At 37.8% G+C, this 24,091-nt stretch overlaps 1 protein-coding gene and 1 long non-coding RNA gene across 2 annotated transcripts; one reads left to right on the forward strand and one right to left on the reverse strand.

Moving 5' to 3' along the window:
• Positions 1–3,446: 3,446 nt before the first annotated feature.
• Positions 3,447–5,025, forward strand: LOC125753056 (uncharacterized). Its single transcript, XR_007403962.1, has 2 exons — positions 3,447–3,751; positions 4,799–5,025. It is a non-coding gene; the product is annotated as an uncharacterized LOC125753056 (long non-coding RNA).
• Positions 5,026–15,762: 10,737 nt separating this feature from the next.
• Positions 15,763–16,029, reverse strand: LOC112669335 (acyl-CoA-binding protein-like). Its single transcript, XM_035702383.2, has one exon. The coding sequence runs from the start codon at positions 16,024–16,026 to the stop codon at positions 15,763–15,765; it is 264 nt and encodes an 87-aa protein (XP_035558276.1). The 5' UTR covers positions 16,027–16,029.
• Positions 16,030–24,091: the final 8,062 nt, after the last annotated feature.

The following is a 24,091-nucleotide window of genomic DNA, read 5'->3' on the forward strand; positions in this document are numbered from 1 at the left end:
AAGAAGTGACCCCCCCCACAAGAAGCAGATTCCAAAGGGATACAACTATATATTTCACTAATGTCTTTAAATGTTATCTATTGAAAAAAATATATATGTAGTTTTCTAAATATTTGAGAAGTTCTAAATTAGCTATTTCCCCAAACTCAAAACACAGTAATATAGAAATTTGCCCAGAATCAATTCATATCAGTAGTTTTAGAAAGTAAATGTGTAATGCTAATCGTCAACTCAGAAACTTTGATTTACTGATAATGTGCTTCAAGTAACATTCAAAAGTAAACTAATACAAGTAACTCTAATGAATATGTAAATCCTTTATATATTTTTCAATGTCAAAAAATACTGATACTAACCAAACTGCTATAGTTAATCTGAAAAATTGGACAGGGAATTCTGGAATTATGCATTAAAGATTATACTATTTTATTTGATAAAATTGCCCCAAGCATTTCATGTCAAGTCCACTAACAAGAAGGAAATCAGTGATGTTTTTAAAAAAAGTAATACAGAAATTGGTACAGGTGTGTTTTACTCTTCCAATTATGTGACCTGTTTTTTTCTTTTTTTTTTGTCTTTTTTTCTTTTTGTGATACCATGTATCACATGCATAGTGACGAGACTACATAGCAAAAATTTAACTCTAATCATGTTATTTTAGGCAAAAAATATACCATGTAAGTGTCCATAATGAGCAGCAAAAAACATTATTTCTATGTCTTTTAAAATACTCAGAAATAATGTAGTGTGGTATACATGCATATTGCAATGTTCCAAAAGACTATTTTAATTGATCTGATTAATTTTTTTCCCACAATTCCAATGGCTCTCAGGACACTAATTCATGATTATCTACACTGCCCAATATCTGGAAATGGCATTATTAGTGTAATTTATACTGGGCTTTTTTTTTCTTTTCGCCTAAGTAAATATCATTTTCAAAGTAGAAAAACTAAAATTTCAGAACAGGGAAAAAAAAAGGTCCGTTTTGGTTTTGTAAGAAGATTTACCTCCATACTTAATTACTTTCACCATCTACGCTTTTTCTCTTGAACACAATCAATTTATTTCATGTCCATGGTTATTGCTTTCAGTACAGGGAAGCATGACAGAGTAAACTGAAAGACTAGGAATAAAATGTAAAGGAGGTCAGACAAATAAAGAATATAAATGATAGGTGGCCACACATAGAAGTTGGGTAATGATATTTGCGTTTCGTTTTTCTGTCTTGATATATGACTTGGCTGTACCCGTAAAATTACTAACTCTGATTTTAAACTTGCCTATTTATTTAGAATGCAGCTTAAGAAATAGACAAGTAGAGGGTTTTTTTTTTTTTTGTTTTTGTTTTTTTTTTTTTTCTTTTGTTTCTTTTGCCAAAGGGAAAATAATTTGATTATTGAGAGGTTGGACACAGGGAATCACAATTGTTGGTTGAAAGTCGGAGGAGGGATCTGATGTCCTCCATTCTCCTCTGTACCGATAGGTTAGGTTCCCAAGGTTGATGGAAGTCATATCATGGAGGGTGTGGTTCATCTGAGTTACACTATGAAAATTAAAGGAAGCCATCCCAGAACTGAAAAGATATGCTAACACTTCAGAAAGATCAATCTGTTTGGTGGAAGATTAATTTTTAAGAGAGCCAAATTGGGATGGAAGACCTGCTAGGTAGTGAAAAGTAATAAGGACTTTTAAAGAGGATGATGAATGGAACAACATCAGCAGGCCCTATGAGTTACTCTATCTTCATTTTACTGATGTGGACACTGAGGTACAGGGGGGTTAAATAACTTACCCACAGTTACACAGCCAGCAGGAGGCACAGCCAGGATTCATTCCTAGCTACTCCATATCCCACTGTTTCTAAGATTGGAGGTAGAACTAAATTGCATGTTCAAATGGCATTTGTAGGTAGGAGTGAAAGGAATTGCTTGCTAGAAGGATGCATTAAGTGAGGGAGAACCACAGGCTAGCTATGTGAATTTGGGGATCATCGGGGTCTGTTATGCAACTAATGCTACAGGAGAGGAATAGAGAACTTAGGCAGATCAGAAAAATCTACATCGACAGTGGCCCCCTAGAAAGCCCCAAGATTTAAAGTACACAGGAAGGAAAGGGGCCAGTCCTCGTGACTAACCCAGAAACAATGTCGCAGAAATCAAAGGAGGATGTGGTTTCAAGCAGGGTGCTGTCACGAGAACCAAATTCTAGATACAGTGCAATAAGTACACCATGAAAGCTATCCGTTGCTTTTTGACTTGATAATGACGTCATCAGTGACTGTGGAAAGAATGATTCTGGGTGGGAGAGCCCTGATCTAATTACATCTTGAGATCTAGCATAGACTTGAGATTGAACCTTACGATTTGTATCTTGGAGAACAGTAGGGTAGGAGAGAAGGAGTACGACTATGGATTTTGTGTGTGCGGTAAAGCAGGTATTATCTGGAAAAGCAAACCAAGAGATTCACTGGGAGAAAGAGGATGAAATATCGAGAGAGGATAGGAAGGATAGATTAGGTGAAATTTTCAAAAAAGAAGGCAGATATAGGTCTACAAAGTAGAAAATAACGGATAAAGGATGATACAGTGAGGGAGCCAAAGGCACCACAACACCTGAAAGATTTGAGAAATTTGGACCACTCAAATTTATACCATGTGGTGTTGGTCACACCCAGTCTGCTCTTGGGGATTTAACACTTTTGAAAAATAAGTTTCTTTCCTTTTCAGTTTTTGTCCTTTGTCACTTTGGTGTCTCCAACAAGCTCTGTATGGACAGATATTTTTGTGCCCAAACCGCACTAATTCTTCTTTCTGTTTGGAACTATGTCAATGTATGTGATTATCTGAAAAGGGTTTTAATCATGCCAGGATGAGGTGCTTCATTTTATCATATATTTTTTTGAGAACAACAATTACGTGAAGTCTGGTTCCAGAGTCATGATGGTTTGAGCCACCACACTGTTTTCTAAATACTCAAATTTGGTATGCAGCTTTATGACAGGAAGTTGGCCTTCAGAGCAGGAATGTATGTAAACAAAGAAATGTGGCTCACAGGAAGGTTTAGTTAAATCAAACCCCCAAAGCCTGCTCCCACTCTGAGCTTCTTTCTGTATCTTGATTATTTGCAGATGCTTCGCATGAAGCTAGAGATGAAACCCAATAGTTAACCTCCCTAAAATTCCCCAAGCAGCTCACAGTGAGCTCTGAGTGTCAACCAGCTAAACCAAACAATGAGCAGGAAGTAAGAAATTCAATGCCATCCTGCTTCAAGATGCACAAAATCCTTTTTTTTCTCCTCCAGGAATCAAACTTCAACAGTGAACTTTTAAAAGAGAGAATTAAAAAAAAAAAATCATGTAATACAAATGCTTGGAATCATCACTCCAAACACTAAGGGTTAAAAGTTATAGCTGTTTGGTCCTTTGACATTATTATAATCACATGCCTGCTGCGCTTCCAATCCTATTGTCTTGCCAAAAGTGCATAGCTCTGCCTTTCTTGGCTGTAAAAATGCTCAGATGCCAAGGGCTACAAATTGTCTTATATAAAGTCATGGAAACTTGATAAAGAAGAGGAAAAAGAGAAGACAACTTTTGTCAGTCTCAGGAAGTCTGTGTGCACGAGTGAAGGCGAAAAATTCCCTGATTCCTGCAACGCTGCCTCTTCCAAAGATGTCACCCCGTTCTTCTGGCAACGAGGGGGCTGTTTCCTTTTCCCCAAGTTAAGCAGTTGGAAGAAGTTGCAGGAAGGTAAAACTGGCATTGCATTCTTGGAAACCTGCCGGCTGTCACGCTTTGTGCTAATGCAACAGTGGAGCACTGTGGGAGAGCATGCTGAGAACGGCCTCGCAGGGAGGCCGGGGTTAAGGACCACCACAGTCCTGTCCCAGCAGCTCTTGTTCCCAAGCAGTGTGGGACATGGATCCTTCAGGATCTCACAGGCCCTAGGATTAACCCTCGAATCTGTGCAAGTGGCTCTGTGTGGGCTGCGACTGCTGCAGAGAGGGAGGCCAGCTGCTTAAGAGCTGAGATGCCGCCCCCCTGGGCTCTGAGGGAAGAGCCCAGATAATCTCTCCAGGAGCTGCCCGGGCCTGAAGGTGGGTTCCAGAACCCAGTTACCGTGGCTCCATCTCTCCTGTCTGCAATGAGCCTCAAAGTGCTGGGACTGTGGGCTGTGGGTAGTGACTGGAGAGGGAGGGAGGGGGATGGGGGGGTTGCAGCTGTCAGGCCCCCTCCCCTCTGCCATCCATCAGTACCTGAGAAGCTGGCATCAAGAAAGAGGGGAGGAGGGAGCAGGAGAGCCACAGGAACCCACCCCACCTGCCCACCATTAGAACTTGGTGCATCCTTGACTGGGGGAGATGGGAAGGGATTGTTTTTTGAATATGAGATAGTTTTCAAACAAAGAAGGATGTTTCGTCTAGATCAAGAGGAGACTGAATAACCAAAAATGGATGAAAAATAATGAGATCAGGACAAGAAATTATTGGCAAATGTGGCTTGTCGCTAGCAAGGTTACGAGGTTCAACACTGCAGAGATGCGGGCGGTTTCAGAAAAAAAAAATAAAACCATTTCATGTTTTTATTACAACTTGGTTATTGAGGTTGCTCAATAAACTCATTACATATGACAGCTCAGATGTGGAATGAATGCATTAGACTCTTAAATTATTATGGAATCTTATTTTTGTGTTTCCCGTTTACCGATATTGAAAATAATGAGCCCTTTATTCACAGGTAGGTACTATATTTCATTCTTTTTAAAGATTTTATTTTATTTTTTTATTTACTTAACAGAGAGAGAGAGAGAGGATACACCACAGGCAGAGGGAGGAGAAGCAGGCTCCTAGCTGAGCAAGGAGTGCGACGCTAGCCTTGATGCCAGGGCCCCAGGATCATGACCTGAGCTGAAGGCAGATGCTTAACCGACTGAGCCACCAGGCGCCCTTGGTACTGTATTTCTATGTGTGTATATTTCCTGAATCTTTTGGGAAAAAATATAGATACTATCTTTGAAAAATAAACTTGTTGCCTTTCCTTCTGTTAACACTTTCAAAACTCCCCAAACCTCTGGGCTTGTTGACGCTTATGACCTTACACTCCACTGACAGTGCCACCCACAAATGTATTTCTATTTTAACATTCATTGCCTAGTGTCTTTGTGTATGCACACACACAGAAGCACACATATGTACACATATGGTCTCTTTTTCTCTTTTATCTCACAAATGCATAGTTCTAATTCCAACTCTATGTCAGAGTGACATGATCCTTAGAGTGAAATGGGCGGTAGAAGCATATATGGCATCATGTCACCTGACCACAGGAAACAGGGCTTGGCCTGGCTTCAGGTGTCCTTTTGCTATCAGGAAAAAAACCAACCACAAGAGGCCTGGCAGTTATTACTTCCTCCCAGAGAAGAGGTCTTTATCTGGGCATCATTCTACAAAATTATGTATTTTTGCTGCCCTTAGGATCACTTTTTAAACACAAAGCATGGAGGAGTGTATATCTACCAGTCAAATCTGGGGACAGAGCCTGGGGTTGCAGAAGAAATGATCACAGACTGAGGAGCCAATGTCTCCAGGAGTCCTCTGGAGATCATCAAACAGCAGTGACTAGAGACATAGTTATGCTAACAAAGATTTGACTCAAATTTTTTATTTGATTTGAAGATAAAAATGGTAAAATAGCACTGATTATTTTAATATTTTTCCTAAGAGAAAGTAATATTTCACTTCCACTATGCTTTTTTTTTACCGTTCCCATATTATCTAAAATATACAGCTTCGTTTTTCTACGTCATGCATACGAACTATCTAATGTCACTAATGCCAAGATGTTTATCTTTTTGATAACATGTAAATGTTCATTTTTTCTCTTAATTTGGTTTGTTGAAAAAAAATTTTTGTTAGTATCAAGTCCTAATAATATAGACTTTTATAATATAAGTATTTTCATTTCCACAGGCGAAACTATGCAGAACAGTGCACTTGCTAGGCTTGGAGAATAGTGTGATGATACATGGAGTTTGGGAGGGAAAAGAAAAAGGCAAATTATTTTTAACAAATATTTATTTTCAGATGAAAAAGATCTAATAAAGCTGAACAGTTCCACAGAGTTAACCTAGAGCTCCGCTTCCGAAACATCCTATATTGTTGAACCCAAGGCCTAGGGATAAGCTATTTTCCTAGAGTCACCCAGTTGTACACAAATCAAATTCTCCTCCTTCTAGGTACAGTGTTCTGATTTTCTCTTTTTTTCCTCCTGACTTAACCACCAAATCATTCCTTGGACTGCATGTAACTGATTTGGGATATTTCATGAAAAGTGGGAGACATTCTGAGAAGAAAATATAGCAGCATAGTGCTATAGACATAGATAAGGAGAAACTGGAAGTAATTACAACTCAGTGACTTCAGTAGAAGAGGCTTCATACCAGGGGCATCCTGGGATAAACTAGAGAAGCGGGTTTAGATTTTTTTTTAATTCAATGAGCCAACATCTTCCTTAGTCTCAGATGTAGTGTTCAACAATTTATCAGTTGTGTTTAACACCCAATGCACATCACATCATGTGCCCTCCTTACTGCCTATCACCTAATTACCCCATGCTCTCACCTACCTCCCCTCCAGCAACCCTCAGTTTGTTTCCTGTAGTTAAGAGTCTCTCATGGTTTTTCTCCCTCTCTGATGACTTCCTGTTCAGTTTTCCCTCCCTTCCCCTAAATAGTCTGCACTATTTCCTATACTCCACATATGAGTGAAACCATAGATCATTTTCTTTCTCTGATTGACTTATTTCACTCAGCATAACACCCTCCAGTTCCATCCATGTTGATGCAAATGGTAAGTATTCATTCTTTCTGATGGCTGAGTAATATTCCATTATATTTATATATTACATCTTCTTTATCTCGATGGACACCTCTGCTCTTTCCACAGTTTGGCTATTGTGGACATTGCTGCTGTGAACCTTGGCGTGCAGGTGCCCCTTCAGATCACTATATTTGTATCTTTGGGGCAAATACCTAGCAGTCAAAACCTCAATGAGATACCACCTTACACCAGTCAGAATGGGTACAATGAACAAGTCAGGAAACAACAAATGCTGGAGAGGATGCAGAGAGAGGGGAACCCTCTTGCACTGTTGGTGGGGATGCAAGCTGGGGCAGCCACTCTGGAAAACAGTATGGAGGTTCCTAAGATGTTAAAAATAGAGCTACCCTAAGACCCAGCAAGTTTAGATTCTATGTGTCATTTCCTAAACACGACTTCATAAGCAAAGTGGAGTTATTGTGAATTGGTGAAAAACAATTCTTTGGAATCAGGAATTCAGCAGCAGGCTTTCTAAATCTTGAGATTGAAGCATCATTCAATAGTAAGGACTGGAAATGGTAATTGAGTCATTGAGTACATAAATTTAATATACTCTCTGAGGGAGTGAACTTAAAGAGTCATCACTAAATACAGAGTCATGGAGAAATAGACCTATAGGCTGATAGGACAGAAAGAAGAAATCAAAAGATAGGGTAGGACAAAATTATTTTTAAAAAGTAAACTCAGTTTTGTGCAATGTCAGAATAACAGATGAAGAGACAATTTCATGGAGGAAGACATCTATTAAGTAGAAAAAAAATGAAGAATTAAATTGGACCTTCGGATTTTGTGAGAAAAATCTTTGTGAGCTTCCAGACACTATTTTCATAAAATACACTCTCAGTTATTTCAAAGGGGAAAAATTAGTTTAATTATTCATTTATTTATTCAACAAATATTTATTGAGCAGCTACTATGCACTACGCATATTTTGTTGATGTTTTTCATGTTACTTAATGACTAATCCTTTGGAAGAGCCTTTCATCCTTGACTTTTTTCAGCATTTAGTATAAAGACTAGCAAGTGGAGACAGTGCCCTCCATAATGCCGAGATCTCAGATCATGCAGTGCCGGAAACACTCAGACAGAGTGCTCTTTGGAGATTTCCATCTCTGGGACTGTATTTTGGCTCCAGTTGGAAAAAAAAATAATGATCATTATGATCTTTCTGTTAATTGACAGGAAGAACAATAATTGTGGCTTGTACAAAGGTTTTTATTTCTATTTGTACATTTATGGAAAGAATTTCAGATTAAAGGCCTTTGCTGTATGTCTCCTGTAATTTCTTTGTTTGTTTGGTCAAGTATGACAGGCTAGTAGGACAAGTAGCAAGAATATGCCTTTAATCCATGGAGCAAATACTTCTATGCAATGGTTGCATCTTAGCCTTTAGGTCAGTGTTCTCAAGAGACAGTGAAATTCTCTTATAGAGTAAGAGGAGGTATAGTTTGAGATCACAGCAAAATAATAATTTAAGTATAACTAGGCAATGGAGCCAAAGCAAGAAACAAGAGTCAAAGTTATTTTTTAGAGGCTCTTATTTTCTAAAAAGGAGAGTTATATAGAAAGAATAAGTAAATAGTTTGGGGTGTTCCAAAGTACTGTGAAGAAAAATAAAGATAAGGAGAAATAACCACAGAGTGTATTTTGTGAGATGAGGCTAGGTGATGGCTTATTATATATATAGCCAAACAGTGATATTCAAGCCTAGACTTGAATGAAGTAAGAAAATGAGCAATGAAGGATCCCTGGGGGGCTCAGCAGTTGAGCTTCTGCCTTTGGCTCAGGGTGTGATCCTGGGGTCCGGGATCGAGTCCCATGTCCTGCTCCCTGCATGGAGCCTGCTTCTCCCTCTGCCTGTGTCTCTGCCTCTCTCTTTGTCTCTCATGAATAAATAAATAAAATATCAAAAAAAGTCATTATAAAAAAAAAAAAGAGAGAAAATGAGCAATGATAAGATCTGAAGGAAAGAAGTCCCACAGAAAAGGAATACAAGAGTGATGTCCTGCCTCAAGGGTAACCAGGGAGCATGCTTGAGAAACAAGAGATAGGGTAGAGAGGGAGTGAGGGAAAAATTGCTGGAGCAGTACTAAAGTCACCAAATCTTTACAGCTTGGTCTTTAATTGGGATTTTATTCTAAGGGTGATGGGAAACCAGTAGAGGGTTTTACATAAAAAAAGTGATTCTATCTGATTGTGTTTTAAAAATATCAGAAACAGCTCCTTTGTATAAAGTAAATGGAATCAATTGAATCAAAATAGGAGTGAAAAGAGAGGAATCAGTCCAGAAACTGCTAAGAGAGATATGGGAGAGAGTAAAATGGACTAAGATGGTGGCTGCAAAGGGCATAAGTGGCCCAAGTCAAGCTGTGCAATATAATCAGTCATAAATTGAGACTGGAGGCTTTAAAAAAAATTAGGCAGCTTTTATTACACATAGGAGAGTAGTTCTCCTAGATTCAGTGAGGTGGTGATTGGACCAAAAGAGAAAAAAGCTATGATCATGTGAACATGAATTAAAAGAAGGAAAAAGAGTTGTAAAAGAGTAACAAGAACTTCCTCCCTTTAATACAAACCAGACAAAAATAATAGGACTTCCGATGTAAAAAGAACAGCAAAATCCAGTAGTACCAAAATTTTCAGATTTTACCAACCATAAAAAGTACCAGAAATATGATATCCTCTTTTTATTTCATCCAATAAGCATACTTCATTTTTTTAAAGATTTTATTTACTTAAATTGAGAGAGAGAGAAAGAGAGTGAGCATGAGCATGGGAGAGGGACAGAGGGAAAAGGAAAAGCCGACTCCCTACTGAGCAGGGACCCTGAGGTCATGACCTGAGGTGAAGGCAGACCCTTAACCCACTGAGCCATTCAGGTGCCTCCAAATAAGCATATTTTTTAAAAACTGCATTTTTAAAAGCATATCATCTTTCCTAAAGGTTATTAATTTGATTATCCTATTTGCCTTTGTTACAAATTTGATCCATTATAATCATTTTTCTTGTTAGTCAATGAAAAATAATGTTCATTTTAATTTTTTTTTTCATTGACAGAATTTTATTGACACATGAAAGCTTCATCGTCTGGCTCCAAATACTATGCTAAGGACTAACAACAAACTTCAAGATAACTTTGTTTAACATTAATTTTAAAGTCACCCTAGTACTTGCAGAGTTCTCTCATTGGTTTGCTTTCGCACCATTTTTATTCCAAATAGGGCTGCCAGACAAAATATAGGACATCTACTTGAATTTCAATTTCAGACAACGCATCACTTTTTAGTACAAATGTGTTCCAAGGATTTTATAGGCCTTACTTATACTCGAAAACAGTATTTGTAATTTACCTGACATTTAAAGTTAACTTAATGTTATATATTTTTATTTGGCCAATCTGTCAACCCTGACCCAAGTCCCTTTGAGAAGTTCTTACGTACATTTTCGTTTGTAGTTTACACTGAATTACCTACTGTTAAAATGCATCTACCCTGTAATCAAGGATATCTAGGTATTACAATTTCCAGGCTCCTAAAAAGAGAGCATTTTCCTAGTTCCTACCAACCTATTTCCTTATGAACATTTTCTTTTTTTTTAATATTTTATTTATTTATTTGAGAGGGAGAGAGGGAGCGAAGAAGCACAGGAGTGGGGCAGAGCGAGAAGGCGACTCCCCATGGACCAGGGAGCCCAACGCAGGACTCGATCCCAGGACCCTGAGGTCATAACTTGAACTGAAGGCAGATGCTTAACCAACTGAGCCACTCCAGTGCTCCCTTTATGAGCATTTTCTCGTTAGCTATAAAAATAATGCAGTTTAGGTACTGAAGTGGAAACATCCTAACTTCTAATCACTGCCAGGGAAAGGTGCAGCGCTTATGATCTGTACACATATCTGCAGGGATACATCTGAAGCCTGTTAAGTGCTTAAAGAAAAATCATCCTTAATTATTCTTTAAGGGAATTGATTACTTTCAATAGTTTGAACAAGCTTGTAAATGCAATAATACATTCTCTTTCTTGTGGGATCCTGTGTGCACATCATACAGCTCCTGCAAGGCCTGAAGTGACTAGATACGTGTTTTTAAATAATTGAGATGAAGTGACTTTTCTTTGCTTGTGAACTCGGGATTGTCCTGCTACTGCCCTCCGTATTGCTTAGATTATTTTGCTTCCATTAAATGGAAATAGTGGGGAGCAGTGTTTCCAGCTACTGGATAGCAAGAGAATTAGAATTCTTATAAAGAAATGTTTTTCAAAAAAAAAAAATGTTTTACATCTAAACCTGCTTCTGCATTTGTATGTTTGATGCTGTTTCCCCTTTTTAAATGGCATCTTGAATAATCTTCATTGAGGCCACTTTTATCTCCATCAAAAAACCCTTTTTCTTTCTTTCTTTTTTTTTTTTTTTTGTAGGAAAGAAGAAAGGCTCTCCTTTAAATTACACTTTCATCAGTCTGAAATAGGCTTAGGCAGTGAGTGAGTCTGGAAGTCTTTGAAAAGAGAGAGAGAGAGAGAGAGAGCAAGGGAAGGAGAGAGATACCTTGTTCCCTTGCAATTTGCAGAGGCAATTATCCCGAGTATGGAGGAGGAAGCTGAAGCAGCTGGCATGGATTTTTGACAACCACATTTAAATTGTTTATAAGAAAACTCTTTCCAGTAAACAGAGGTGTTCCAGATGCAAGGAGAGATTGTGGTATTTGAAATTTGAGAGAGGAAAATTCTAAAAAGCTGGGTGTGCTCGGAGAGTCTGTGATAGGACACCAGGCCATTTATAAACAGAACGAAAACCAGACAGGTCAAGGCTGGGCCTCTTGAGCAAGCCTTAAATATCTCTCCACACCACGTCCAAGGTGTGGAAGTCCTAGATGAAACTCGTTAGAGGGAACTGTGGGGTGTAGGGGGTGGGGAAGGCCCAACTATAACAACTCAGAAAGAAAACACTAATATAAATTTCCAATATTCTCCTTAGAAGGGCAATAAGGAAGCAGAGGGATTTTATGCCAAATATAAGCCCTAGAATTTCAGCACCAACAACAAAAATCCATACCTCTAATCCCCTAGAATAAGTGACCTGTGGTTTGAAAAATAAAGATTATAATTTATAGCTGAATATTGCAGAGAGATTTATTATATTTATAAACTATCTTTGGCATTTGAGGAACTTTTTGCCGTTGAGATTTTTCTAAAGAAACAGAAAACTATGGAGAGAGAAGATGTGTTGCGAGGCAAGGCTGTGCAGGAGAGCGAGCAACTTATTTATATATGTATTGCAAATATGAGTTGTCTCTTCTATTCCAGACACATCGACAGATACTGATGACGGAAAGAGTGATGCACAAGTTCCCACCGGTTTGTACAGAGTTAGTTCCTGGTCTCAGCACTTAACAGGTGTGTGTCCAGGTAACCGACTGTGTGACCTTGTGCAAGTCACTCACCTTCAACCTATGTCTTCCTTGAAACAAAAGAACAAACTAACAAACATTTATCTCATGTGATTTTTTTTTTTTTGATTTTCAAATGTCAGCTCTGCAGGGATATACTTTTGACCCAATAAAATTCAGTTTTTTGTTTTTTTTTTTGTGATGACTTTGACAAATGTTTAAAAATGGTATAACCAGGGATCCCTGGATGGCTCAGCAGTTTGGCAATTGCCTTCGGCCCAGGGCCTGATCCTGGAGTCCTGGGATCGAGTCCCACGTCGAGCTCCCTGCATGGAGCCTGCTTCTCCCTCTGCCTGTGTCTCTGCCCCTCTCTCTCTCTGTGTATCTCTCATGAATAAATAAATAAAATCTTTGAAAAAAATGGTATAACCACCAACACAAGCATGATTTGAACGTTCTCTCCCTAAAAAGTTCCCTCATGCCACCTTGCAGTCATTCCCTCCTTGGAGCCCAGCCTCTGGCAAATTTAGATCTGCTTCCTGTCACTATAGTTTGTCTTATAAGATTTTATGAAAAAAAGCAATTTTACATTACACACTTTTGTGTGTATCTGGCTTCCTTTACTTTGTAGAATTCTTTTAGAATTTACCCTTGTCTTAGGGACCAGTATTATTCCATTGTATGGACCTTCAGGTGTCATTTAGATAATTAAGTAAAAAAAATGTACGTGGACCCTGGTGAGCAGTCCCTGATTTATCTAATTTTGTGTATGTGTGGTATAAAATTATTAAATGAGCCTCAGATTCTAGATATTATTTTCTGTTAAACTTTAAAGAATAAAATCATATTGCAAGAAGAAGTAATATTTTAGGCTAATGCCCAGAGGCTTCGGTTATAAATAAAATGAGAGATTGGGAAATTTAGACATTATCTGGAAAATGTGAAACTTCCTTTGATTCAATTAGTGGACACGTTCTCTAGTCTGATTTATCAAGTTCCGTTGTCTTGATTCTATTCTCACTCTGTATGTGTAGATAATGCCACACTTAGAAATATATACTCTCCAAGGGTCAGTCTTTATTGTCGCAGACATGACAATTTATTTTGTTGCAACTCTGGCGATCAGAGTCTGTTAATGACTTCATAAAACTTGACACACCATTTTTTTTTCCTACAGGGAAGAAAATTAGGAGTTTAATTTCAATATAGAAATGGCACTCAGAAAAGTGACCACAGATAAATCTAGAAGCTATTTCCATTTCCCATTTCTTCTACACGAGAAGTATGTCTCTGAAATTAACTCGTTTTTATGTGTCATCAAAATCCAAAGCAATATTCCTGCTATGATTTGATTTCTACAATTCCCAAGTTAGAGTCTACTGGACCTAGAATTAAGAAACTGCATTCGCGAGGTAGTTTGAGCAATAATGCTTCTCTCATTCAAAAGAGGACGTACACTGGCTCAGAGCTTGAAATTTGAATTTGGCTTGTGCATCTAAGAACTGGTGATCAGGATTTGCAGTTTGCAAGCTCAACTCTTAACGGAATCCAGGATTTATTATTGAGATCAGTAGACTGCCTGTAAGTGCAACCCTAGGCTTGCGACTTAGACTTCAATAGGACTTAGCTGAAAACAGCTTAATCAGAACTTGAGCAAATGCCATCACTTTCTGTAGATCAGAAAATTTCCTCCCCCACAAATTGCATTTATGCTTCCAATATTTTGCATGTTACTTTCACTATTCCTATTTGACAAGGTTGTAAGCTGGGGTTTTGATTTTTTTTAACCCTTTGTGTGCTACTGCTTGAACGAAGACCATTAGTCATTCCTGTGTACCAGCTGATGCATTCAGAGAGGGCCACGAGGGCACACATGTCCTCGTTCAGGGCACACTCCTTGGTGTGAAACAGGGAAAGAGGACACCAGGAGGCTGGTATCTGCACTGAGGGATGGAGCCAGCTTTCATTTGTCTTTCAGGATGGATCCATTTCACTGATTTGAAAAGCTAGTGTGAATGAGTTTGTGATCCAATGCCTAGAACTCTGGATCGTAGGAAACAAAACCTTCCCTCTTGAACACCAGCAGGAGGAAATGACAGGAACCTTGCTCTCGTGGACGTTCTCCTCGGGAACCAAAGAGGGATTTGTCCTGGCTGGTGGCATTTTTTCATGTATTTCATTCTCTCTTAAAACTTTCTTTTAGGCTCAGTATGTGGATGATGGTGGTGAGTTTTGATGTGTGAACTCTACCAGGGCATATTTACTATAAAAACAGAGGTGAGGACATAACCGTGGGGAGACCTAGATCTAGCACAAACTACACCCGTGAAGTAAAGCTCTTTGGGATGGCTCCCTGTGATGAAAGGAACAAAGTTGCCTGTCTTTCTTTCTTTCCGTTTCCAAAGAAACCTTTTATGAAAACATACTGTATTTTGCCATCACTCCATTTCTTGCAATGAGATTTTGCATCTTGTTTGCTTGTCTTCCTTCTATTTCACATTTGGATACATTTCTTAAGAAGCTTGCATTCCTGTAACCAGTGGCTTTAAAATATACTTTTTATTGTGACTAAAAGTCAATCGGAGAAGGACAAACATTATATGGTCTCGTTCATTTGGGGAATATAAATAATAGTGAAAGGGAATAGAAGGGAAGGGAGAAGAAATGGGTAGGAAATATCAGAAAGGGAGACAGAACATGAGAGACCCCTAACTCTGGGAAAAGAACTAGGGGTGGTGGAAGGGGAGGAGGGCGGGGGATGGGGGTGACTGGGTGACGGGCACTGAGGGGGGCACTTGACGGGATGAGCACTGGGTGTTATTCTGTATGTTGGCAAATTGAACATCAATGAAAAATAAATTTATTATTAAAAAAAATATATATATATATTTTACCGTGTGACCCCATACATATATATTAAATTAAATATATAAAGTTATACATAGAACTTAAATGAAAGCTAAATAACACTTTGGCAAAACTATTTACCCTTCCTATGAATAATGCACTCTGCTATTACGTAGTTAACTCTGTTTAATTTTTTCCATGCTCTTCATGATCTACTATATTAATCTCAAAACCTACTAATGGTTTGCAAACCACATATTGGAAAACACTAATATAAATGATATTTTGAAAAAAAATGATATGCTGTATCCTGCAATGGTTTGGTGTAATCTGTATACCTGCAAAAAAGTTGAGTTTAGGCTTTTCAAATATAGTTTCTCTGTAGTATAAATCTCTGTTAGGAGGAAATGAAAAAATATTATTATTTTTTTTTTAAAGTAACAAATGCAACTTTAATTGATCTCTGGATGAAAACTACTCAGCGCAGGTCAGTAACCATGGCAACTCTACTCTGTTGGAGCCATGTCCTGCATGGTCTTCAGGACCTAGGTTAATGGGCTCTCTGCATTATTTCATGTCATCCACTGTATTAAAAAAGCAAGGCATTAGATCAGTTTGGATGAAATGCACTGCTGGTAGCCAAATCCAGCTATTACATTCCATATTTTTTCTTTAGATCTTCTACTTTGTTGATGTAAGCTTTCATGGCATTTTCCTTGGAAGTCCTTTTCAGGTGATTCCAGGCATCCCACTTGGCCTTGCCTCTGAGATCCAACAGCCCAGGCCATTCTGTGTTTACGTCACCTATAGTTGCTTGTTTGTAGTGACTGTAGATGAACAACATCTCATCATCTGCTGGCTTGGTCTCGAGGTGCTTAACATCCTCAGTAGCTTTGTCAAACTCAGCCTGAGACATGCTGGCAGGGTTGTGAGGCTTCGGGACTGTCCACGGAGGCGGCCAAGAGCAGGAAGCAGTCAGGAAATGAAAAATAATTAATTTTTATTGTCTTTCATTACATTGAGGAAATTTTTGCACTTAAACTGTTATTTAAATGTTTGATGTAGGAAAATGGAGTCCTGGCTTCTAGCGTTTTCCCTTCGGCTAACTAGTGATATGTCCTTGGCTCTCATGTCACCAGAGTAGCCTCAAAAATTCAAGAATTTGGGATCCCTGGGTGGCTTAGTGGTTTAGGGCCTGCCTTCAGCCCAGGGCGTGATCCTGTGGTCCTGGGATCGAGTCCCACATTGGGCTCCCTGCATGGAGCCTGCTTCTCCCTCTGCCTGTGTCTCTCTGCCTCTCTCTGTGTGTCTCTCATGAATAAATAAATAATCTTTTTAAAAAATTCAAGAATTTTTTCTCTCTGTGTATATGTATATACATATATCTGCATATATGCAGATATTGCATATGTATGCATCTGATCATTTTGATATTTTTTACTATGTGCTTATGATATTTTTGTAATAATATAAAGAAGAATGAATGAATTTAACTGAATTATTTGTAAATTTTTGTTTAGGTTTTAAAAAAAAAAGTGTTTTGTAACTTGCCATCAGTAAGCTATAACCATGTAGTTATTTCTCTAGGAGAAGTTACAGAATTGACCAGCTCCTTGGGCTTCTTGTTTGGTTCCCCTGAGAGATTTGGGGTTCATGTATTTTAAGACAAGCAAACAGAGCTACTTTGTGGTGCAGGTGATGGTTAGGAAAAGTACAAACCTTTTTAAAGAATTGAACATGCACTGTTTGCTTAATGTGTAGCCAGTAGCTCCTAACTCTATTTCTTAACTTCTGATTCCCCTTCTCCTTCTCCTCCTTCTTTTTCTTCTTCTCAGAAATGAGACCCTTGATTCTATTTCTTAAGTGAGCTCTAAGATTCCTCTATATGAGACAGTGGAACATGAACTATTCACCACAATGCTTTCCTCCACTGTACACATTTTTCAAGAACAAATTTTGGCCAAGAGACACTAAAATATGTTGCACCCTTACTAATAATTGCACCACACTGGTAAAATTCACTTGTGTGTTCTTTTAACAGGGACGATACTTAATTAAATATAATGCAAAGCCACATAAACATGAACTTTTATTCATCTGTACTGCAAATTCTTCATTTGACATTTTTTATCCAGCTTTCAGATTTTCCTTTGAATTATACTTTAGACATAAGTAAGATGTCTTCATTAAATTTGTTGATCCTTAGTTAAGACATGATCTATTGTTTGACTATTGCAGTATACACATACAGCACTGCAAACTTCATGTTTCTGTGCTGAATTTAAACCAGCTTTAGACATCAAAGATTTGCATTATACTGATGTGAATTGAACTATAGGGCTAAAGAATAGCCTTTTGTGGAGGGAAATGAAGCTTAAAAGAAATAGCTAAGTGGTTATGCTTCACCCTGTCAGACAGCAGATTTCATATTCAATGCCACAAGATGGTCTTGTTCTGTACAGCCTTCATTTCATGTGTTTGTTGGGTTGAGGCAGCCTGTCTCAATGCAGGCTGGTTAAGTCTTTGAATATTGCAAGATTCTTCATCTACATATCCGTACTTCTCCCTCTGTAAAGGAAGAGAAATTAAAGTCCATTTGGAGATGTATGTTGAACATGTGTTTATGTAAATATTCAGTTTGAGGGTAAAGTTTTGAGATACTGTCTTCATAGCATTAGTTGCGTGAAAGCTGTGTGACAGACAAGGAAGTCCTATAGAGTAGGAGAGAAATTAGGCACCTATTTGTTGGAATTTTGGAGGTCTCAGGGGAGTGAGGAGTGCTTCTATCTTTATCTTACTATGAAAAGAATTTATGGCGGTCCAAAGGTACAATCTTCCAATAATAAAATAATTAAGTCCTGCAGATGCAATGTACAGCATGGTGATTATGGTTAATAATACTGTATTGCGTATTGGAAACTTCCAAAGAGTGTAAATTTCTTTTTATTTATTTATTTTTAGTAAAGGAGTAAATCTTAAAAGTTCTCATGACAAAAATATTTATAACTATGTATAATGATAGATGTTAACTAGACTTATTTTGGTGAATAGTTTGCTATATATATAAATATTGAATGATTATGTTATACACCTGACACTGACATATGTTAATTATACCTCAAAATAAATAAGTGCATATATATATATACATATTTCTATTCACTTATAAATGTTCTATGTACCACATTTAGTCATGCAGTTTTACTTGTAGAACTGTAAAATCCATTAAGAAAAAGAATAACCAAAGAGTACAAAACATGTACTCAGCACTAAACTAGCTTTTTGCCCAAGGAAGGATATATCTAAGACTTAAAGTCTATTTTAGTTATAAATATAAAAAAGGGATGTATCTAAGATTTAAAGTCTATTTTAGACATAAATAGTTATATAAATATAAGAATCACCTCCGAGAGGTGATTCCATCAACAGTGAAGGGCGATGTGGGAAGTGAGAAGTTGTGATGAGAATTCTAGAAGTGTCTAACTTTATTGAAACACATACCAGAATCTGCTACACTACTTTATCTCTGCCAAAGATTTCTTGCAGATGAGAAAGGTATACATAAGATAAAATCATATCAGAGACCCCACAAGTCCAATGTGAAACCAGGGAAAGTGTCAATATAGATTAAAACCTTCAAATATTAATCAATGTTTATTGCATGATTTTATGATTTTATGATTATCAGTTATATAATATAGTAATCACTTAGTTATCAAACTCACTAACATCATGTGAATTAGGTCATTGTTTCTGTGTCTGTAAGTACGTATCGTGATATATCAGGTTCATTAAGGAAAACAGAAGCCACACTAGGTAATTCAAACAGAAAGAGATTTAAAACGAGGGTTTGGGAGTTTGGAAAATCATTGAAAGGTTTAAGAGAGTGACAACTGAGATATATGTGGAATGTCACTCGGTTTCATCAGTTTGCTGCCTCGATTTTGATGCTGAGAGTCAAAAATGTGTTGCTCCGACGTAAGCTAGAAAATTGTAAGAAACAGGTGTCAATGACTTAACTGACCAGTAGCCCCAAGGGAAAATGTAGTCCAGCTGGCCACAACTAAGCTTCCCATCTGCCAAAGCCCATGTGCTCACTGCCCTCTGCAGCTAGAACAAATGCCATAAAGTGGCAGCATGGTTGGCATGTTTGTGCTTGATTGTGTGTGTGTGTGTGTGTGTGTGTGTGTGTGTGAACTATGCTTAGAATTATACTAGATGAAAATTCACTTAAATATTAACAGTGTCTCATCTATTGATGGTAAATAAGATTTTGGTGTTCAATGTATGTTGATTGCTTTTTTTATTACATGGGATTATTGTAACAATTCCATTTCTACTAAAATATTAGTTTCCTACTACTGTATAATAAATTACCCAAACTAAATGGATTAAAACAGCCTACTTATTATCTTAGAGTTTTCATGTGTCAGGAGTCTGAGCACAGCTTACAGGGTCCTCTATTCAGGTTTTATAAGACTATAATTCAGGTATTCTCCAGGGTTGGCGTCTCATCTGGAGGCTTGACTAGGACAGAACCTATTTCCCAGCTCATAAGATTAATGGCAGAATTAATTTTCTTGCAGAGTTAAAACTCATGGGGGCTTGTTCTTCAAGGCCTTCTAAACTCAGAGAGAACTTAATCCTTCTTTTAAATGGCTTACCTGTTTGGGATAAACTCACCCAAGATAATCCATATTTTTATTAACTGAGAGTCAACTAATTAGAGTCCTTTATTACATCTTAACTAACCTTTGCCATATAAAATAATAAAATCTTGAGAATGATATCCCATCATATTCACAGGTCCTGCCCACAAAGAGAGGGCTTTGGTCACTGTGGACATTTTAGACTTTTGCCTACCATAATTGTTAAAGAGAAAGCTTAGTGTACTGGAAATTTTCTGCCTCATACTGTCGGCTCAGTCTTCCTAAGGTGTTTTGACATGGCTCCATTCAAGTATTAAGATAGTAGATTTCTGAAGTGAAAGTGAGGGGCCCCCAGAAATACTACTTTGGTCTAAAGCAGAGTGATGCTTTGCATTGGTTCAACTTAATCCTAGAATTTTAGGTTATATCATTCCAGAACTAGAAGTTGCCATAGAATGCATGTTGACATCCTCTTTCATGTTAAAAAAAATAAACAGAACCAGAATATGGGTTGTACATTGTCATAGCTAATTATAAGTGTAGCCATGGATCAGAGTTTTGGTTTTCCTGACCCTCTAATCTAGTAGTATTTTTCATAATACCACCCTATTTTGTCCATGAGATTACTACGGGAAATTTTGTTTATTAGAATTACACTGTTTTCCAATTTCAGTGTAAGGAAGATATAAAACTCCAATCATGTGCCTAATTTATAGTTTCAACTGTACATATTTTGAACTGAGGCCTTGAAATTATTTTACTTATGTTACACCCAAACAATGGGTATCTAGAGCATAGTGATACAAAGAAAAGCTATATGAAAATAGAGGTTGCATGAGTTACCAAATCTTTCTTTTATATCTCCATGGAATGCTCTCTCTCTTAGTTTTTTTTTTTAATCCAATGTCAATTTATTATTTAAGATGAAAACATCATTCCAATTCTTCCAATCTGGCTTTCTCCCAAGAATTGTTCACCATCTTTGTTGTTATGGTCTATACACCCTCAGTAGCTTTTAGGATACGTGGTGGCAGGATGCTGTGTCTGTTGTGTCCACCTTTATATCCTTGGTGCCTACCTGTAATTGGCCCAGAGTAAGTGCTCAACAAATATGTGTGAAGTGAAAAAATGAAAGGAAGGGAAAGAAAGGAAAGGAAAGGAAAGGAAAGGAAAGGAAAGGAAAGGAAAGGAAAGGAAAGGAAAGGAAAGGAAAGGAAAGGAAAAAAGGGAAGGGAAGGGAAGGGAAGGGAAGGGAAGGGAAGGGAAGGGAAGGGAAGGGAAGGGAAGGGAAGGGAAGGGAAGGGAAGGGAAGGGAAGGAGAAGGGAAAAATAAAGAAAGAAAAAATTCATTGTAAAAGGTCAGGCTCATCCTGGGAAGCAGCAAATCCAAGAGAATGCAGGGAAAATATGAACCCCTTCTGAGTAAAAGAAGGAAAACTTTTAGTATAAAAATACTAGAAAAGTTTAAGTGGTAATGATGTTTGAGTGACTTAAGATTTTAAACTGATAAAGCTACCACAATTCACTGATCTGTCTTGATGAACAATTTGGAATCCCAGGCATAAAGCCCTGATCAAACAAGTAACCTTCAGTTCTGCTCTCCAAATCCTGGTGAAGGTCTAGCAGAGAGAAATCACTATTTTAGGTTGATATTTTAAGGAGATCTATTAGCTTCTTGCTCCCCAAGTATTTTATAACTGCCCAGAAAGTTGCCTCAGAATTTAAGACATCTACAGAATTACCTCCCTTTAATACGGTCCAGAATTAGAGAGTTCCTTTTCCGAAAATCAATGTATGAGCGAGCCCTATAGGTTTCATGTAATTTTTTTTGAGAAAGTAACATAGAATCTTGTGTATTACTCAGTGCCTCCTAAATACTAACTTTTTTTTTCAAATTTAGTAATTCACAAACAATGCACACATACACACACACTTTCTGTGAGAAGTGATATACTTTATGCCTCATAATCATGAGATATATATAAATAGTAACTTTTCCTCTTTGCTCCAGACTGCCAGGGTATCTAGAACTACTGTTATCATTTTAAGATGCCCAGTTGTCCTGGTTTGCCTGGGATTCTTGAGCTTTTTGGGTTTCTCAGGACATGGGCCTTTTAGCACTACAATTGGACAGTTTCAGACTAACTAGAATGGGTTGGTCACCCTCCTTCTGATTTTCTTTTTTTTTTTTTTTTAAGATTTAATGTATTTATTTATGAGAAACAGAGAGAGAGAGTGAGAGAGAGAGAGAGAGAGAGAGGCAGAGACACAGGCAGAGGGAGAAGCAGGCTCCCTGCGGGGGGAGGAGCCTGATGCAGGACTCGATCTCAGGACCCTGGATCACACTCTGAGCCAAAGATAGATGCTCAACCACTGAGCCACCTACACGCCCCCTTCCTTTTCATTGCAAAAGGAATATATGTTTGTCTTTGAAACTTTAAATTATAAATTTCTAAACATTGTATTTGTTCAAAAACATTTTATGTATTTACAAACTTATCAAATTCATAAAAAAGTAGGTGTAGGCACACAATTTAAATGGGAAATTCTATTTGACTAGTTGGATTAAGAAACCAGAACTGAGGGTGATTGAAAGTGACTGAAGGAAAGGGTCTGGAAGTCACCGCTGTTGAGGAACAGCTAAGGAACAGATGGTCCCTTTATGCACCATGTTGACAGAAGCAGGAGACATGCACTAAGTGTAGGAAAAAAAGAAAACAGGGAAAATGGGAAGAGAAGCTTCTGTTCTCATTATTGGCTGAAGCTCTTTTATTTCTCTTAATAATTTTCTTAGCAAGAGTTTGTTCCTTGATAATTTCTTTACTGAGCTTCACAGTTTGCTTGTTTGCTTGTTTTTTTCTTAACCGAGACTTCCTGTCTTTAAATAATGTTAGAAGTTAATGGATTAGATAGGTGTTAGCTAAGGAGAAAATGTCTAAGCCAAGACAGCAGCCTAAGGAGTTTAGGCCTGATTATTGTCACTGTAAAGTGACAAAGCTCTGAGTAGAGATGTTTTGGTTGGAAATGATGCAGAAAGAATTCCAGCCACTGCCACATATTGCAAAGCACTCCCTCGTGCCCCTGCATCACCACTTTCTCAGCCTATACTGAGCCAACATATTGTTTTTCTGTCCAAGTAATTTTCAGTAACACCCACAGAATCCCCAGCAGTGATTGCATCTAACATAACACCTGGCAAAAATTCAACTTAGTGTGAGCAAAATAGCATCGCAGAATTCATGGCCCTGAATAAAAACCTTCCTCCGCATTACGAGAAAGGGGAAAGGAAATAAAAGAGCCCATAGTTAGGAAATTAAGAAGTCTTCAGCCACTAATTCCAAGACGAAAATAAATAAATAAAACATGCATATTTTATAACCCAGTGCCAGCATCACTAAGGAAAGCAAAATTATACAATTCTACCCAGAGACCATCTGTGTGATAGCAGCAGGTTAATTATTAAAACCAAGTCTTTTTTAGAGGAGCTAGTTCTGTTAGATTCAAGACACATTCAAGGGATCTTTCGCATGTTTCAGAGTCCGTGCTGGCTCCTTTTATTACATTAATATTCCTGTCAGAGAAATTCCACCAAACATAGAGAACTTGTAATTTTTTAAATTCACTTTGTAGTCCACCATTATTTTATACTCCATGAGTTTACTTACGAGACATAGTTTACCATTCAATGAATGTGTCATTTTTGACAAAGCAGAGATAGAAGAGAAAGGAAACTGAAAGTTGCCAGAACATTTGCACTATTTTGCTCAGGTTTTTAATTCAATAAATTGGTCAGTCACATGGAAAATCAGTCACCTAAATGTAGATTTTTTCATGCACGAGACTTGATGCCCACAAATCCCATTACTAAATAATAGAATCTATGAGGCCTCATTTGAAAACGTGCCCCCTATGGTTTGAGCTGAATTTTGTCATGTGTGTCGTTGAATGAATAGCCCCACTGTTGGCTCTGTCTCCACAAGCTGACAGTCCAGCCTTGGTTCTGAAATAATGTTTTTTGTTTTGTTTTGTTTTGTTTTTAGGTAGGGACCATAATCACATTAGAAGCTATTTTAATCCCCTGGCCAATCAGATAGCTGCTCTTGGTGGGGCCATCCTTCCTGGGTCCCATCGTTTTATGAGTAATGGAGTACCACGACATTGAGGAGATGACATTATCTTCTCAGCATAGTTCCTTTTTGTTCAACAGTTGATGTGCCTTTCATACCACGCAAAAGTCTAGAACACATGGCACAATTTTCACACAGTTGTAAAAAAGAAAAATTTTTTCTCTATACATTTTTATTTATTTACTCTGTGTCTGTGCTCTCGCTA

This window comes from Canis lupus, chromosome 19, assembly GCF_003254725.2.
Source record: "Canis lupus dingo isolate Sandy chromosome 19, ASM325472v2, whole genome shotgun sequence".
In the NCBI taxonomy this organism is placed as follows: Eukaryota; Metazoa; Chordata; class Mammalia; order Carnivora; family Canidae; genus Canis; species Canis lupus.

What these genes read in the sequence shown, in the direction of transcription:
- LOC112669335 (XM_035702383.2), bottom strand. Translation starts at nt 16,026, where the DNA reads ATGTCTCAGGCTGAGTTTGACAAAGCTACTGAGGATGTTAAGCACCTC.